Genomic DNA, 19439 nt, shown 5'->3' on the forward strand with positions numbered 1-19439 from the left:
GGAGTCTTGGACTAGCGGCATGAATTAACAAAGGAGATAAACCTGCAGTGCAGCCCTGGGACTTGATGCAATTTGACCATTGACAGGAGCCAAGCTTTTCTGTCATCTTCCTTTCTTCCCTCCCCATCCCATCCCATCTGCTCCCTCCCATCTTGTTTTGCAAATGCTCACTTGAAGTCTCCAGACTTATTCTTAGAACTTATTAACAAATCACTTTAGATTCTACTGACTCATGTTACAGTTGCAGGTCTCTTCAAAAGAACTCTTGAGTCTCTATTTTAGAGACCTGCTAGATTTCAACACCTCTCCTCTGCTAGACTTCTCACTTACCTCTCTTGATGATGCACCAGAGGAACTCCATGCCTTATTACATTGTCCTTGGGAAAGAGTTCAGGGGAAATTCATACAGCCTTTGACTTTTAGAAACTTACAGATTAAGAGGTAATCTGGGAGTCCCTTAGCAGCAGGGCTGGAAGTGTGATAGAACTGAGGTACATTCTGCTTCTGTGTGCCCTAGGAACAGTGAACAAATGTAAATTTTGTTCATTTACATTTGGTTAGAGTTGTTATATACCTTGTCCAGGATTCCTTTGATATTCATATTTTTAAAACTTTTTATTATGTAAAAGTTGAGATGTATATACAAAAGGAATCGGAAGAGTTTTGACAACCCCCATTCATAACCCAGCTTCAACAACTATCATCTCCTGTCCATTCTTGTCTCATTTATACCCTTTCTACTTCGCCTTCTCCCATATTATTTTAAAGCAGATCCTCCACATAATGTCATTTCATCCATGATGCTTGGTTTTGATGGAAATATTTGATATCTGCCACTAATTTATTTCCTATAGCATTATTTTTTCTTTACCATTGGTCCATTGAGTATTTTTAAAAGAAAGGCTTACCTTTGGCTTATTGTATCATTATAGTCTAGGAGAGTACTTCAGAAAGTTCATGGAAAGATTCATATTATCTTTTAATTCTATTTTTCCATGAACTTTTTGAAGTACCCTTGTTATTACTCTGATATGTTAATATTTTCTTGGGACCTTGGGAATAAACCCTGTGCTTAGAGTAACATTTTTGTATTGCTGTATGGAAGCTGAACTATAAAATTTTCAATTTGTCCGCATTTTATTGGCTTACCCTAAAGGGATTTTTATTTGTTTATTTTTGTTATTGTTAGTTGCCCTTCAGAATTACTGTTGTATCTTTCTACTGTGTGAAAGGGTATTTCAGATATTTAATATTTTAGATTGCTGCCTTTTTTCTTTTTTTTTAACATGATCTGGTTTCCTGAGAAAATATTGAAGTTCAGAGTTTCCAAATTCTTTTATTAATAGTTTTTTTCACGGAGTGGAACTGGGCCACTTATAACTGAGTACCTCTGTGATTTTTAAATATCAGTCTCTCAGTTATGCATTAAATTCAGAACCTGATTTCATTATCCTGTTTGAATTAAGGGTGAGGCGCTCAGGCAAATTTTGGTCAACCGTTACTATGGAAACATCAGACCTTCAGGAAGAAGAGAGAGCCTTACCAGCTTTGGCAATGGCCCACTGTCACCAGGAGGACCCAGCAAGCCTGGGGGAGGAGGTAGGCTGTGTGGCGTGCTAATTAGCTTCATGTGTGAACCAAGTGTGTCTCATGATAGCTGCATGTTTCTGCTTAACCGGTTGAAACTCTTAACAGATGAATTTGTGTTGCAAGTGTATTTTTCAGCAACTTGTTTTGTCTTTGGTCTGCCATCAAATTTATGTCTGAACATATTTCCCTGCAGTTAGATACTGGCTAAACCTTTTGCCCTCTTTCCCATGCAGTGACCCTCTTGGTGATATTTGAATGACTTAAGGAACATGATTTTATTGCACATTTTCCTGTGGTCATTAGGACTCATGTCTTCCCATAAAATGACGAGAATATTGGCAGCCAGGCTGGTGAAAGCTGCCATCTATTACGCACTTACTGAGTGCTAGGGGCTTTCCCAAGCACTTTGCATGCTTTATCTCATTTTCTTCTCCAAGTTACCCATTATGTGGTAGGTACTGTCATTATCCCAGTTTAACAGAGGAAAGGGAACCTGGTTAGGGGCTGGTCTGTATATCTCATTCTAATGCTCACACCGTGTGTGTCCCCAAACCCTTATGGGAGTTTGCAAAAAAAACTCCCTGTACAGAAGTGCTTGAAAACAAATCTTTAAAGGTGTTTCAAATCATTTTAAGCACAATTACAGGTAAAAGTTGCAAAAACATTGAACTCAACAGTGGCTCTTACCTAACCCCTCTCTTGGGTTTTCAGGGGAACCAGTAGCTTAGTGCTCAAGGCACAAGTTCGAGTTGTCTGATTCCCTGTCTTATGATGACTGTGGGGCAGCTTCAGATCCTCGGCAGGCTCCATGCAAAATACTTGTTGTTTAGTAAACTGATCCTTGCAACTTGTAGGAAGGGAGCTTGGATTTCTCACCAGATGTAAATTTGAAGTGTATATGCTTGGTTCATGGAGCCGTGCAGGCTTCGGTGAAGGTGCCAGAGACCAGAATTCAGCTTTTCCAATCCCAGAATCCCCAGTGGTTCTCATGTAGAAGTTCCTCACGCAACATCTCAAAACTCTCTCTCTTTACTTTTGTAGTGGGGTCACTCAACAAATATGTGAGTCCCTGAGGAGACTACACGAGGGGGATTTGGACATCAAGACAGATTCTGCTTTAAGAAGCTGTAGCAGAGAAGACATGCAACTCAATTTCTACCTTGTAGAGATACAAGGGCCATAGTCAAGGACAAGTGGCTTATGGAGGTGGCATTTGAAACTGGCTCTGCAGGGAAGGACTGATAGATAGTTATCTGCTTTTTGAAATTAGTCAGTCCATTTCTCCATGAGCATTAATGTTTCAGTCATTGCCAGTAATAACACAAGGTTAGTTCTTAAATATGTGCTTTCCAAATGCAGTTCAAATCTGCTATGCTAAATGGCACAGGCCCTCTCTTCCTAAGTGTATTCATGTCATCTGAAGCTCAAAGAAGATGGCAGCTTTGTTTGTTTTGTTCACTCCTATCCCCAGCTCTTGGCTCCATGCCAAGCAATGAGTAAACATTGGTTGAATGAGTGAATGAACAGATAAATTATGTGAAAGGGTATATTTGGAGTTAGGGTGGGTTTATTAGAAATTTTCTCAGGAGTCTCCTAAGAAGTGTTCAGGTTTGGTTTGTCTTTTAAACTCAAACCAGTTCTTAATAATTTTGCCCCAAGTCATTGTATCTTAATGTAAGAGATACATTGGCTGGATGGCTTTAGGTCACTCACTGGAAGTATATCATTCTCCCCTCACCTGCCTGAGTTCAAATACCGTCTCTGTTACTTACAAGCTGTGTGTCCTTGGACAAGCGACTTCATCTCTCTGTATTAATAATCAGTTCCTTCCTTGTGGGGTTGTTAGGAGGGTTACAGGAGATAATGCAGGTAAAGCCTTTAGTGCATAAAGTGTTGGTGCATAGTGAGGATCCAGTAAACGCTAGGGATGTACTTGTGCTTTATAAAGACATTGTTCCGTCTTCCTAGGGGGAGGTTCTGGATCCAGTTCCATGAGCCGGGGTGAGATGAGTCTGGCCGAGGTTCAGTGTCACCTTGACAAGGAGGGGGCCTCCAATCTGGTAATCGACCTCATCATGAATGCATCCAGTGACCGAGTGTTCCATGAAAGCATTCTCCTGGCCATTGCGCTTCTAGAAGGAGGCAACACCACCATACAGGTAGGAGGGCCGCTTGGCTGCTGATGTGGCATCCCTGCTGAGCAGGAGGGGAGAGTCTGTTCTGGGAGCCAGACCTCTGGCTGGTACCAAGGCTTGTAAGAGCGACAGCCCATTCTTAGAGCACAAAATTCTGTCATTCTGGAAAATGAACTCTATTGATACCTTGCTGTGATCACTCAGTCATAATGCAGACTTGGTTCCAAGACAGGAGGTACACTTGAAAATTGATGAAATACAAGATGTGCAAGAAAGTTGGCCCAGGATTTGGGGCATAGTAGGTGCTTCATAAAATGTTTGTTGAATAAATGACTGAATGAAGTTTATTTACAGTTTTTACCTGAGATTGTAGGAGATCCCAACACAAGGTGACCAGAAGGGAGTTTGGATGTTGTGTGCTGTTCAGAAGATTTCATTTTTATATCTATAGACATTGCAGCTGTTGCTAGCTGATGCTCACTATACATTTCTCTGCTTTTTAACTGAAAGTTTTATAAAAACCAATCCAATTTGAACTAATAGGGAAAAGACCAAACTGGCTTCGTCAAGGAAGAGTAGATGATTTTTGTTAGCTGGGTGTGAGATATACTTTAAAATAATGATAAAAATAAAAATTCTTGGTAGACATCCTTAAAGAAACAAGTTTAATGAATTTTAATAATACATAAATAATAGAACTTTTATGTAGAAATGGCATTTAAAATGATTCCTTTAAATATTTTTAATATCCCCTTTTTCACTCAGTCCTCCTCCTCCCCTGCTGGCTCTCTGAATAAGGGTTTACTTGGATGAGCATGTGTGTGCACGCAACTGTATTGTGATAAAAGCTTTATTGAGATATAATTCACATATCATAAAATTCACCGTTACAGTCCTCCTCCTCCCCTGCTGGCTCTCTGAATAAGGGTTTACTTGGATGAGCATGTGTGTGCACACAACTGTATTGTGATAAAAGCTTTATTGAGATATAATTCACATATCATAAAATTCACCGTTATAGATGTATTCGACCTGACATATTCTGGGCCCTGATTTGAAGTTCAGTGTCTGGATTAATGAAATCTTGGTTCTTGTGCAAATTAGAAAAGGGCGTTTCTTCCTGTGGGTAGATGCGCCCCAGGCTGGGACACCTGGCCTGGCAAGGGCAGCATGGTTAGATTTCAGCTTCTGCTCCCTCTTCCAGCCAGCATCCTGTGCCTTGCATAACCTGCACAGCCCACTGTGGGGGCCCTGCCGTCCCACTGGCCCCAATACACACGTTCCAAGTTCGTTATTATGCTTTGCACTATGGTGAGATTTGTGACAGTGAGTCAGTAACCTGGGCCGATGGCAAAATCCATGGCTCCGCTGGGCGGTCACAGGGGAACATGAGTTATAAGGTGTCTGGATTGTGGAGTGATTTTGTCACGTGGGAGTGCGGGTAGCTCCTGCTGTCCTTCTCGTTGCTGGGATATTGCCCCCATGGCTGGGCTCCTGGTGTCTGGGTTCCTGTGCTGGGATTGAAGCGGTGCTGAAATGCTCCTTGTCTTTGAAGCCCTGATTTCCTCTGACTAGATCAGTTGAACTCAATATTTACTAAGCACTTTCTGTGTACGTGTTGAGTAGCAGGGGCTACAGGGCAGTGGTTTTCAGACACAGGAGCCAGTCAGTCTGTGAGAATTGTCTCCAGGCCTAACCAAGTGTGAAAAGTGAGGGCCATGTGGTGAGTTTTCATAAACCAATGTGTCCAGTTTGAAGGATCATCAGACCATTTTATTCTGAGATTCTCTCCGATTTTTATTTTCAGTTCCGTGTCTTTTTTTTTTAATGGTCTTAATAATGGATAGATTTGTTTTTCTGTTGTCCAAATAAGAAGTTGGAAACCCTAGATCATTCCCTTCCTTCCCCAACTTTTTAAAGCTTTACTGATTTAAGAAATCCCAGAAGCTCAGTCTTCAGGAAATTGAATATCTAGAAAGGAGACATATATATGCACATAGGAAGCTGTACGGTCTGAAGAATAATGTTTGCTGCCATCTAGAAGTGATATTTTAGTGGTTACCAAAGAAGTCATAAGATCTTTGTGAGAAGTTTGTGAAAGGGTTTTTTGATGAAATGGGCTTCAGAGGATGGGTCTGAAAGGTGGAAATCGGACACGGAGCTGGGGCAGGGGGAGTCTCGGTTGTACTCTGTGGAAGAGAAGGCCCAGAGGTGGGAGACTTTTTCCCAGCACAGGGATCAGGTCTTTCAGACTGTGGATCTCTGTGTGGGAGAAGTGAGAGGGCCTGGGATGGGCACTAGGGTTTGCATACAGTAGCAGTGCAGCCTTCCAAGGACCCTTGGGCTGTAAATTAGGATTATAAATCTGTGGCAGTATAGGACAGATAAATTGAGAAAAGCAGAGTCCAGAAGGAGGCAGTCAATAATTAAAAAGTTAATTAGTGGTAATTTTGGGGAGAGCAAAGAGCCTGGACTCAAAACAAATCTCTGATAAAAGAGGGAAGGGGGAAGAGGAACAGGTAAAGGGTCATGAAAATCAACTACAATGTATATTGAGAAGTTTAAAAAAAAAAAAAAGTCATAACTTGGGAGAGGATATTTTCTAGCAGGGGCACAAGGGAGCTCTTTGAGAGCTGGAAACACATCCCAGATCTTCATCTACGTGTGTACATGCCCAAAACACAGTGAGCCAGACACTTAAAATTGGTGTGCTTTACTGCACCTAAGTTGTACCTCAATACAAAAAAAAGGGGGGGGGTGGAGAAAAGAGAGTCTGAACCTTGTTGGGATCAATGCGGTGGGGGAGAGAGGGATAGGAGATCACGAATGGGGCGACCATCACCCCTGCTAGAGGCCTGGGCCAGCTGACACTTAGTAAACGTTGGCTAAAATGGCACTGATTGGATGCTGGAGATGGGAGGTCAGAGGTCACGGTTGGCTGTGTTGGCCTCGCATCGTGGGGGGATGACTGGATGGCTGCAGGCACTTAATTAAGGAGTAGCAGAGTGTGGCGCTGCAGGCGGGGGCCGAGGGCCTCTGAGGCTTGCGGGGAGATGAAGTCTGGGGTTCTGGCGAGATGCCCTGTTTTCCCAGAGCACCCCTGATGGTGACGGCACGGCACACAGAAGCTGTTTTTCTTTCAAGTTCTTTATCTTGTAAAGTAATCATGAATATTAGTTTCATGTTTTCACACATCAATTACTCATATGCTCAGGCTCCAGATGAAATGCCACGATGGAGGGACCGTAATTCAGCCTCTCGGGGAGGGAGCTGTTTTCCCCTGAGCGAGCCAGGCACTCGGGAGCAGGGTGGGCCCCTTGCCAGGATGCAGGGCGTGGCCCTGGGGGTGGGAGTGGGGGCCTCGCTCTTTGTCTCACTCTTTCTTTTTCTCCTCCCTTCTATGACCTCTTGGGGGTCCCTTCTCATCCACTGCCTCATAAGAGGCCTGTGGTTCTAGGAAAACTTCTTCTAGCTTAGAGCTGAGTTATGAGAACCCTTTGGCCCCGAGCTTCTCTTCCTCTGGACAAAATGATGTGGAGCTAGGGTTGTGTCTGGGGCCAGTTAAGGACAGAACCCTGGGGCCCCAGGGGGAGTGGTTCAGAGTTTCATCTTGCTATAGAGAATCCGGTACAAAGTAGTAAATGACCAGCTGGGAGGTTGGTCTGACTTGGGTCAAGACTGCAGTGGTGGCTGTTAATGATTACTGAAATGCTGTAATCCATTAGAGACATGGTCGGTTCCAGCTGGCGCTCACTGCCCATTATCACTTCCTCTTCAATGTGGTGTGTGCAGTCTCAGGCAGGGAAATTTGGTCTGTGATCAGGTGGGCTTTCTGGGATTAATGCTTCTCTATGGCAGGTGGTAGAAAGAGCAGTTGCAAAGAAGCGGGCAGGGCTGCACAGTGCTAGAACTGTGTGTCGGCTTGTAGGAGGAAGGCTGCAAAAGAGCCCTTGCATTTAGTGGCATCTCCTCTCAGGGTGTGGAATGTGTTTCATACAGAGAAGAGAAATGAGGCCTGTTTTCTTTTTTTTTTTTTTGTCTTCTTCTTACCCTTTGTCTTCTTCATGACCGGTAAGGGGATCGCAACCCTTGGCTTGGTGTCACCCGCACCGCGCTCAGCCAGGTCTTCTTCTTACCCTTCTTGACCGGTAAGGGGATCGCAACCCTTGGCTTGGTGTCACCCGCACCGCGCTCAGCCAGTGAGCGCACCGGCCAGTCCTATATAGGATCCGAACCCGTGGCGGAAGCGCCGCTGCGCTCCCAGCGCTGCACTCTCCCAAGTGTGCCACGGGGCCGGCCCAGGAGGCCTGTTCTCTAACCTAGTTCTGTGTGAGATTAAGGAAGTTATCCGTGGGCTTTTGTTCCTGTGTCTATCAAGTGTGAGGCATAAATGGGCTCCTGGGTCCCTTGCAAATGGGTTAGGACATTTCAGCCATCAGATATTTTCCCAGGGAGTTTTAGAATCCAGGAGTGATGGGCAGCTGGTTCCATTTTTGAAATCTTCCCTGGTTTGTGAAAATAAGTATTAAAAATAATGATGGTTGGACAAACCATAGTACATCCGTGAAGTGGAATACTATACAGCAATGGAAAATGGATGAACTGTTGATAAATGTAATAACTTAGATGCATCTCAAAAACATGATGCTGAGTGCAAAAAGCCAGTCCCAAAAGGTGACGTACTTTGTGGTTCTGTTTATATGACATTTCAAAAGGACAAGACTGTAGTGGTGGAGAATAATAACTTAGATGCATCTCAAAAACATGATGCTGAGTGCAAAAAGCCAGTCCCAAAAGGCGACGTACTTTGTGGTTCTGTTTATATGACATTTCAAAAGGACAAGACTGTAGTGGTGGAGAACATATCAGCATTCACCAGGGTTAGGGAGGAGGAGAGAATTTGACTCTAAAGGAATAGCACAAAGGAATATCCTGGGTAATGGAACCATTGTGTGTCCTGCTTTTGGTGGTGGTCACACAAATGTACATATGTGTGAAAATTCATACAACTGTACCCCCCCAAAAAAGTTACTGTGTGATAATTTTAGAGATTAAAAAAAGTGAAAAACATGATGATGATAATACCAACACTTATTAAGTGCTTACTGTGTGTCAGGAATTGTGCTTAATTGCTTTTCATGTATCTTCTCATTTAATCCCCACGAGCTCCCTATGAGGTAGGTGCCATGATGATCCCTTTTTGTAGAGGAGGAAACTAAAACTCAAAATAGTTAAGGAACTTGCCCAAATCATACCAGTGGTAAGTAGCAGAGTTAAGATTTGAACCGAGGCAGCCTGGCACCTCAAACTCCTCCTTGCACTTAATGGCTTCATTCCTCAGGATGACCTGAGGAAAAATGGCATGTGCTATAGAAAGAAGGATGAGTTGACTCCTTCTTACAAGGTAGGTGCTTGTCTTTGAGGACAGAGGTATAGGTGGATTGGGATGGGTTCATGGCTGCAGAGCTCAGTTGAGAACACAAATGTGAGTAGTATCTGATTTCATTTGCTTGGTGATACGTCATTGGAGTCTCCCAGCTGCCCAGTGAGGTCTGCTGGACATGCATTACTCCATTGTAGAGATGAGGAAACAAGCTCAAGGAGGTTGTGACTTAGAGCTAGACAAAACCCATGCTAAATATCCTAAGCCTCTTCTCTCCCATCTCCTCATTTTAGTGGTCTGTCACTGAGTAACCACCTGAAAACTTAATTGCTTAAAACAGTGACCATTCTTTATACCTGCCATAGTTCTGTGGTCTTGGGCTCAGTTGGGAAGTTCTGTTGCTCCGTGTGATCTGGCCTGGGGCGGCTGTCATCAGGAGCTTGGTTGCTTAGAACAGCCAGGATGCCTACTGTGTGGCTGTGGCAGTAGGTGCTGGCTCTCAGCTGGGAGCTCAGCTGGGGCTCTTGCCAGGAGTGCCTCGGTTCTCCATGTGGTTTGGGCTTCTTAGAGCATGGTGGCTGGGTTCTCAGAAGTAGTGTTTCAAGAAGCAGGAAGTAGATGCTACCAGTCCTTTTAAGGCCTGGGCTTGTAATTCCTAGAATACCACTTTTGCCACATTCTATTGGTAAAGCCAGTCATGAGGGCAGCCCAGCTTCAACAGGAGTGGAGAAGAGCTCCATCTCTTGTTGTGAAGAGGGCCTGAGTATACAAGGAGAGAGGGAATTGTTGGAGCCAACTTAGGGGACTGGCTTCCTCATCTCCAGTCCCCATTATGATTGACTGAGTACTTACCATGAGTCGGTCTAGCCCCTGAGCTGGTGGCTACAGCTGCAGAAGAAGGAGACGCCATTGTCTCTGCAACTGAGGAGTGTGGTTTACCCTGGAAGCTCAGTCTCTTCTTTGCAGAAGCGTGGACTCATTCCTCCCCTTTCAGATAGTGTGTGAAAATTCATTTCTGTCTTGAAGATAAGGTTGCTGTGGACCATAGCTCCCTGGAAGTTCTGGATTTCGTTGCCTAGACCCTGAAGGATTCCATTTATGGAATGACATACAGTGCTTGCTAGGCATCCTCATGGAAAGAGTTTGCTTCCTTATTCTGAAGCCTTGTCACTTATCACATCATCACCTAAATCCCTGAAATGCCTAGAAGCCAAATTTAGGCCATTTCCCAGCCTGGCATAATGGGCTCCTAGGGACAATGTTCCCCAAGTATTCTGGCATCTTCTGTCCCTGCCCTGGCTTTTGTGATGGTGGTAACATCTGAGGACGGATCTCACCTGCAAAACTTCTCCCAGCTGGGAGCCATTGGAGCAGCTCCGGCTTCGTGTTGAGCCCTCTGCTTTAGGAATGAAGAGACAGCAATACAGCCCTCGGAATCTCCAAAAATGGATGACACATTGTCAGGCGGCGGGACCAAGCTTGCCTTGAAGAGGACTTCCTGCTTTCTTTCTCCCCACTCTGATGCCACCCACTTCCTTCCAGCCCCCAGAAGAAATATTTCCTTTCTCCTTGATGTTTTGTAGCAAGTGGGAAACTATAAAATAAGCATTTGCTTATGAATTAATTTTTGGCACACACAAGACTCAACAAGCCTCATGGCACTTTCATATCCGTCCTTCGAGTTCTTGCCAATTTCTGTGTTCCTTCCTCTGAAGATGTTCCCACCAGCACCCAGGGAAAGTTCCCTCTGTTTCCTCTTCCCCGCAGGAGGACAGGGCTGCTGTCCTTACCTGGAACGGAGAGGAGAGTCTATCTTTGAACATGCCTATTTTTTTTTAAGCAAATACAGATGTTTGGAGAGATATGTGCCAACGTGACCATAGAGAACCTCAGAAAATTAAGGGGATAGATATTTTAAAACATTTTTTTGGACTAATTGCTTCTGGTTGCAGAAGCACAGTGAGTTTTATGTGTCAAATGGAATGGTTGCCCACGGCTATTCCTGTGCCAAGGTCTAGGCTATAGACACACCCAAAAGGGGTTTTCTTTTCTGCACGTACACAGCTAGAGATGGAAAATGTGAGAAGTGCTCATCAGGAAACTGGCCTGGAGATTCAGCTGAGAGAGATCCCTAGGTCATGGGGCCTTTCCCCACCGCACTCTTATTTTTTGAGGTTGGCCTAAGAAATCAGCCCAAGAACCAGTCTTCACTATGAGCTCTCACGCTGCTTCGAGAAGAAGCCACGCTGTGGGAGGAACACGTGGGGCTAGCTGCTCTGACCCCACCTGGCAGAGAAGAGGGTGGAGAGGATGGTTGGATTTGCGTCTGCTGGAAACGGAAGGCCAGCGTGTGAGGACGAGCAGCCTTGGCCTGACAGGGCAGTCACCCTGAGGAGGAGGAGAGGGCTGGTGTGTGAGCAGGTTACGTAAATGGGTGTTGTTTTTGGCAGGGGAGCCAGAGATGAATCACTTCTGAGTGGTGTTTTCTAACCTCAGCTTTTATCCATGAGGGAAAGGAGCGCAGCCAGCGGTGCAGTCAGGGGCAGCTCTCTTCCTGGCATGCAGGGGTCTGGGAGCTATGGGCCTGTCCCCGGCAGGCTTCCCCAGAGACACTGTCCTTCGGCTGAAGCCGGGAGCAATCCGGATGGTAAAGCTGCCCCAGCTTGGATCAGGGGTCTCCTCTTTGGGTCCTGGCCCTCTTTTTAGAGTTGGAGGCATAAAGACTCCCCGGAAGAGGGGCCTATCCCGTGAAGGATCTGTGCCCCCAGAGTAGGACAGTTGTGTGGGAATCCTGGCTCTGCCGCTCTCAGCCTTTAGTGACTTTGGACCTTATCTGAACCACTTTGAATCTGTTTTCTCCTCTGTAAAATGAGGGTTGGAAAAACCTAGTCTCTTCCTTAGGGACTGTTGAGAGGATAAACGCAGAACTTGGGGGTAAAGTGCTTGGCCCAATATTCTGCAGAGCTGCTGCTGCTGGGACTAATTTTGCAGAGTGGGGAGAGTCCTGCCGCCCCCCCCCCCCCCCCCCCCCCCCCGGGCCCCCACCAAAGCCCCCCCCCCCCCTTCACCCCAACCCGGCCCCGGGGCCCCGGGGCCGGGTTGGGGTGAAGGGGGGGGGGGGGCTTTGGTGGGGGCCCGGGGGGGGGGGGGGGCCCCCCCCCCCCCCCGGGCCCCCACCAAAGCCCCCCCCCCCCCTTCACCCCAACCCGGCCCCGGGGCCCCGGGGCCGGGTTGGGGTGAAGGGGGGGGGGGGGCTTTGGTGGGGGCCCGGGGGGGGGGGGGGGCCCCCCCCCCCCCCCCCCCCCCGTCCCACCTCAGGGCTCCAGACAAAGTCCCTCACCCCTCTTCAGCCAGATCCTGACCTGGAGCACAGGATGGGGACAGTCCCCACCTCACAGAGCCCCTGGGGTGGTTAAACAAGCTGATTCACAGAAAGTGCCTCCCGCAGCACCTGGCTTGTACAAAGATCTCAAGATGTGGTGGTTCTTATTTTTATTAATTAACACAATTTTTACTTAAATGCAGGCTTCATTTATTACATTTGTATTCTGTCAAAAATCCTACTTCTGATATGTTGCTTTTGTGTGGTGGTTTACAATCCAGCAGGCCTGAGGGATGCTCTGTTTTATGTTGTTTTCACACACAATTTACCTAAGTCCCTCTGATTGTCTGTATATTTTAAATGATTTTAGAGGCCCAGAGGCTAGGAAACTTCATTGCCTTGGGCGTGAGTTACTTCCACTGACAGACATTCTGGACGAAGCAGAAAAGGGCAGTCTAGTCTCCACTTTGTGGTTTAAAGTGCTCCCTGACCCAGGCCATTGTCTCCCCACCACCCTTCTTTCCTTTCCTTTTTCTGTCAATAATGTCTTTGACCTAAGCACCTTACCTTTCCTCTCCATTCCCAGGAAACTGGGGTGTCATCAATAAGGGTCTTTTAATATTATTGGTCCAAATCCAGGTCTTGAAGTAGAAACTCAAAATTCAAAAGTACTTATTGTTCTTGGGCATATTAGACTTGAGCAAATTCTCCTGCAAAGGAAAATGGCAACTCCCCAAGCTCTGTCCTGCTTGGTTGTTGCTGCAGGTCTCCAAGTAATGGTGGACAATGGGCAATGCAGATCAGGGCAAGAAATGCTGCAAGAATTCTCAGCCTCCTTCATGTGTGGCTCCTTCAGTTTGGTTATAAGAAGAACCATCTTACTGAGGTGCTCCCAGGGGAAAGTGGGCATCCTGGTTTGTGCTTCTAGAGGAATTGGAGACCCAGTACTATTTTTCTTCTTTCCTGAGTAGCAAAGCCCACCCTGTGAGCAGAAGTGGACATTACATGTATCTGCCCTGCTGGCCTTCCATGAGAGGGCTGCAATTGCTGGGGAGAAGGCAGTGGGAGAGATCTTTGGAAGCAGAATATTAATCTCCTTTCTTCCTGTAGAATCTATAAGCAGGAACTCATTTCTCAACGATGTCTTTGAAGAAAATTTCAATTTATCCACAGTCTCCAAACTTTGACTAAAGAGCAGAAAAAAGTGTCAGAGAACACTTGAAAATAGTTGTCAACGAAGCCATCCTTTCATTTTATCCTACTGAATCCGTAACAGGTCCAGATTTTCCTTGTTTCTTTCTCCTCCTTCGGGCCTAGCAAGAGGTCTGTGCTCTTTCTAACTTTCCTTAACGACTTCTGAGTATGGACTGCCTCTTGCAAACTACCAGGCTGACACCAGACTCTCCTCTGTTGGCTCATGATATGTTCACAGATTGGCAAACAGTGCCCCCCAGGGCCAAATCCAGCCAGCTGCCTGCTTTTGTAAATAAAGTTTTATTGGCACACAGCCGTGCTTGTTCCTTTAGTATTGTCCCTGGCTGCTTTCTTGCTTCAAGGGCAGAGTTGAGTAGTTGCAACAGAGATTGTATGCCCTTCAACACCTATGTGGTCCTTCAGAAAAATGTTTGCCAACCTTTGGGTTTGTTTAACCTTTACTACCTTGACATGAAGCTGCTGAAGGGGAAGAACTATAGCTTTTTCCCCTTGTTCTGTGTTCTTCACCCTCTGGTATGGCAGTTATAGGTTTTAGGTAAATATTCACCAGATAAGCAATATCCTAAGTCCCAGGATATTTTGGCAACTTACTCAGCTAATGGGAATTCAGGGAAAGAGAGGTCTCTTCTTTTTTCTTTCTTTCTTTTTTTTGGGGGGGAAGGCAGGTGGGTTATTTTTTAGAAGACTTTTTCCTTCCAGAGGCTATCACACCTTCCCTTCATTGCCGTTGCCAGGATGTATTCCATCACCCCTATTTATTGCCTTTCAACACAGATTTGGAATGCAGGTTAAGGCCAGGCACTCCTTGGGGAATTGCACATGTGGCCCAAGAGTCCAGATACCTGAGATTCCAGACTTTTGATTGGTGAGCTCTCTTTGACCAGCCCACCCAAGGGCACCACATTTTAAGGTTAGTCATGTCTTTATGGCCTAATGCTGTTATTTCTGTGACTTCCACAAAGGTTTTCCTAGTGGTAAACACAGGGACTCCTCTGGGCATATACAGCTAAAATATCTGAAATCTTGGAACCTGTCTCCAGCCTGTTTATCTTCTTTTTCTACAAACTCCCCAGGTAATCTTACCCACTCCCAAAGGCTTCCAGCCACCACTTATGCCAGCAACTCCCAAAGGTATAGCTCCCGGCCCCACCTATCTACCGATTTCTCGATTTCTAATCAAATCCCTGTTGGGCTTCTCCAACTCTGACTGAGGTAACTTGACCCCAGTCTCGCCATCTCCCCACTTCCCTCTGTTTACCCTTGTGTTCCATGTCATTGTCAATGGTCTCACCACCACTAGCCCTCCAGGAACTAATTCTGTGTCCACTCTACCTTTCAGCTTCAGTTAGGACTTGTATTGAGCCAGACAGTTGTCACTGTGAAGTAGGAATATGCCCAAAGTGGCCCCTCTAGGGATGGAGGGGGAGCTGGGATTTGAATGAGACGCTGTGGCTTCAGAGTGCTTACTCTCATGCTCATAGGCCACTGTGCTATACACCTGCCAGCTTGGGGCTGTCTGAGTTTTGAGCCTCATGGCCTTTCCCCTGGATGACTGAGATAGCCCTTTAGTGGCCTCTCTGCCTCTGTGTGTTTCTCTCTTCCACACTGTGGCCAGTGATGCCTCCCAAATGGAAACCTGACCACCTCATTCACTGACTTAACAGCCTTCCGTGGAGGGTAGAATCCCTGGCATGACTGGGCCCCGCTGGGTTTCTGCACTCACCGCCCATGCTCCCTGTCCTACAGCTGTACCTGCGCATCTGCCAATCCCCGGCCAGGCCTTGGACTCAGACGCTTTTGCTCCGCGTGGGATGTGCCCTCTTTCCCTTTGCCTGGCAGGCTCCCAAGCCCTGATTGAAATGTCTCCTGCTCTGGAAACCTCCTCTTGATCCCCTGAGGCAGAGGTAGTGGTCCCCACCTCTGGGCTGTGCTGTCTTTACTATAGCACTGACCACACCTTCACTGGGGGTTGACTGTTAAGACCCAAGGGTGCAGAGACCAAGTCTGTCTTCACTCTTGAGTCTCCTCTAAAGAAGTCGCCACACGTGCGATGGGTGAAGGGTACTCGGTCTGTACCTGATGAAATTGTGTGGGTCATCAGTCCTACTCTGTAGATTATGCTGGGACTTCAGTGAAACAGTATGCGGAAAGTGCTCAGCTGAGCATGGTGCTTAACACGTAATTGCTCATGCGTAGCCGCTCTGGTTGTGTATGTTCCCTCTCCCCTCCCACCCCCCAGAGTGTCACTCCTTCCAGGGTCAAACCTCCATCTGACTCCCCAGCCCTTGGATCATGGCAGGTGCTCAGTAACTATTCACCGAAGGATTGATGTTCTGACCCTGCATGGTTGTCATGATGCTTTAGCCCTCCTACCCTTTCTGAACACAAGCATGAGAATGTGAAATGTGAAAATGTCTTGTTAATGGTTATAGCGATTTTAAAAGGGTACCTTCTATAGGAGTGGGAGGGAGTTAAGTTTATCTGAGCCCAAGGGAAAGGCATAATTTCAGTTTGGAGAAATATCCTTGTGATGCCAGAGATACCTAACGGGTTTATTTCCTCTTAATAACAATTGTAGATAGTAGTAATAATGTGTACCAGAATCTGAGTGCTCACGTGCCAGGGCACTTGGCCCTCTCTGCACGATCTCATGAACTCTCTGTGCTACCCATGCACTACTATGACCCTTTTTGCTAATGAGGAAGTAGAGGCTCTGAGAGGTCAAGTTAGTTGCTCAGAGTCACAGAGCTAGCTGGTGGTTGCGTCAGGTTGTTTCCTGCCAGACCCTGAGTTCTTAACCTCTCTACAGTGCCGCCTCCTTATATGAGAAGCTTCCTCTGATTTCCCTGGCATGGACACGGCCCACACGTCCTCTGAGGACCTGCTTCTGTTTGCCAGGCACCCTGGAATTGGTGGCTTCCCTCTTTGTTGTTCCCTTTGGTGGTGGGATCTTTGTGGAGTGCATTTTGTCCTCCACAAAGACAGAGGTCAGCTGTCAGTGTATTAGAGGACAGCTTGGTCGTCGGTGTATTTGCTTTGTTTGTAAACTCGGTCCATGAATGATGGAAGAGGAAGCCGTGGAAGACCTTCTTTCAGATTGGCCATCTCATTTGCCAAATAAAAATTATATGTGTCATAGTACAGGCAACTTCACCTCCAGCAAGTTCCAGGTACCCAGGTCTGTGAAAGTGAATGGCAAAGAGAAGGTTCTACATAGCTTTCTTTCTGTGGAGACTGAGGACAGCTCATTTAATTAGGGCTCTTACGAAAAGTTAGATTATATTACTAACAATTTTTGTGTTTTACTTGCCTCTAAAGAAGTATATGGTCTTTGTCACAATGTGAGGCTTATTAGATCTCTGCTTTTGCCCGTTTTGCCCAAAGAAGCTAAATGATCTGGGCTCCCCCGATATTGAGTCTTTGCTGATTGAAGAATATTCGTGTCTCAGAGAAGGAAAAGGAAGGAGGGATGTCTTGCCTTTGTGAAGGGTCCACTCCTGTGCATGGTACTATTATATTCTTTATCTGGGCTATGTGGGCTAGTCCCAATTACAGAGGAGGAAACTGAGTCTCAAAAGAGTGATGTGTCTTACCCAAAGTCGCCCCGTTGGCAGAGCTGGGATACAAATCCTCAAAAATCTCACAACTTTCTACCTTGCTAGACAGCCTTTAAGTTGCAAGGGTAGGTCTATGCGAGGGAGCTACTCAATGCTCTGCACATCTGGAGAGCAATGTCTGCTTGTTATTGTTGGGGATGGATGTACTAGGTCATTTGATCCGAGAAGTAAGTAGTCACTGCCAGGTTATCCACTAAGTTTTAAAGGTGGACTCATGAACCCACGCAATGGAAGCATGTTCAGTTTTATAACAATGTATGAGCCTTCCTTCAGTTTCCACTGGTGTCTTTCTTATGAGCTTTCTCTGGTCAGAGGTGAACCTGTCCTTGACATAAGAAAGGCTCTTGCTCAGTTATACTGTTTCCTTGGATTTTCTGGAATTCATCCTGAGGGGAGGATGAAAGCTAGCTTGCACTGTGGATGGCTGTTGCAAACCCCTCTACTATTTCCAGTTAATGAATGCATGTGTGAGTTGTATGCCTGTCTCATATTTACAAGAGGAAGTATCTCATTTAATTTTATTTTCACACCAAAAGCCTGAGTGTTAAGAGAACATGGTGTTTTAACACTCCTTCGGTTATCAGCTGCAGAGCGGAGGTTGTATATTGTCACATACAGTTTTCGGAGTATATTTCTACATTTGTTACCTGGCAACATTGCTGCATCGGGACATAAAGACGTATTGGTTCCTACCAGATCCTTGCTGTTCATACTGTAGAAGGTAAAACTTGCTACCCCTGTGGGGATTTAGAAGAGATGGCACACGGTCAATGGGGCTCAGTTGACAGATGGACTGCTGCACATCAGTGACGTGACCTAGGACCAGGGTTGGGCAGGAACGTGGGCTCTTGTCCTGTCTCGGTAACAACTCCCTTATACTCTAGGTCTGGTTCCTTACGTGTTAGATAAGGGTTTGTATTGGGTAACCTTGAATACTTCTTGGTGATTCTTTATCTTTTTCAAGTAAAAACAAACAACAACCATATCTCGTTCTGGTGATTTTGTGAGTCATCTAGACACTCTTAATACTGTAATGGCATACCACTAATACATGGGCATCTTTTTAATTGCTCATATTTGATACCCAGTTCCCTGCCTGAATGTACGCATGATTGTGTTTTTGACCACTTGATAGTTCTGATAAGAAAGGAAATCCCATAGTAGGATTAGCAGAAGGCCACAGCATCTCTTGCTAAGGTTGCCCTCTGAGCTGATTACAGCCCTGTGGAGTACTTTGTTTTTATGATATGGTGCATTGAAAACACTGTAGACAGGACTCAAATGCTTGGGTCGGGCCTCCATATACTCTCAGGTCATCATAGCCCCCACCTCTTGTCCTGTTTGGTTGACACCTCACTGTCTGACCCTTGAAGACATTTGCATTGGAAATCCTTGTATTATAGGTTGGAAAGTCCTCTCAGTTCAAGGCATACATTCTAAGACTCAGAAAAAGCTTCCTGAGACCAAGGGCATTGAATTCTCCAGCACCTGTACCGTTTCATGAAGAATGATTGCTAGGGGGACATTCCCATGGTAACAATTCTTAAAAGAGTTTTGTGGCATCAACAGGTTAGACAAGAAATCAAAATTATGGGGCTCAGCAGCACATCTGGTAAGCACACACTTGTGCTAACTCCCTCCTGAGAAAGACACTGAAGCGAGAGCCTGTCCCTAATCCCCAACAGGCATGTAGGGTCTGGCCAGCTTGGGCTGGTTCTCAGGACACTTGATTTGTGTTTTTCTGCACAGTGTTTGGTTGTATCAGCATCTTTAAGGAGGAGGCCCTTTCCGTCCCCTGGACTCTTACCATCTTACCTGTTAAGGAAGAAAAAGACAACTAAATATGCCTGGAGGGTATTTAGAAACCATCAGTTGCCTTTAAATATGTGTATATTTAAATAAAGTGCCCCAAACTCTGTTAAAAAAAACCCAAGATGCCATTTTAATGATTCTTTGCTCTTGGGTGTTAAATTTGCTCCTTAATTTTTGTCAGGAAATGTTCTAAGAGGAAGCCACAACATTCCTTACCTGATTTATTTTCATATATATATATGAAACAGAAATATATATATATTTATTTTCATATATATATATATATATATATATATGCATATAGCTAATGGATTTTTTTTTATATCTGAAGAGGACTTGGCCCTGAGAGTTCCTAACTTGGATGA

The 19439-nt window shown here is 45.7% G+C and overlaps 1 protein-coding gene across 1 annotated transcript in view; it reads left to right on the forward strand.

The window, feature by feature from the left end:
- ITPR1 (inositol 1,4,5-trisphosphate receptor, type 1) overlaps positions 1-19439 on the forward strand; it is a gene marked incomplete at its 5' end in the record, with an annotated part of 156071 nt that overhangs the window by 47719 nt on the left and 88913 nt on the right. Inside the window, 2 exons of the mRNA XM_008582677.1 lie at positions 1467-1599; positions 3559-3749. Of these exons, the coding sequence (XP_008580899.1) occupies positions 1467-1599; positions 3559-3749 (324 nt within the window). The remainder of the gene's footprint in view (positions 1-1466; positions 1600-3558; positions 3750-19439) is intronic.

This window comes from Galeopterus variegatus, unplaced genomic scaffold (genome assembly GCF_000696425.1).
Source record: "Galeopterus variegatus unplaced genomic scaffold, G_variegatus-3.0.2 Scaffold2692, whole genome shotgun sequence".
NCBI lineage: Eukaryota > Metazoa > Chordata > Mammalia > Dermoptera > Cynocephalidae > Galeopterus > Galeopterus variegatus.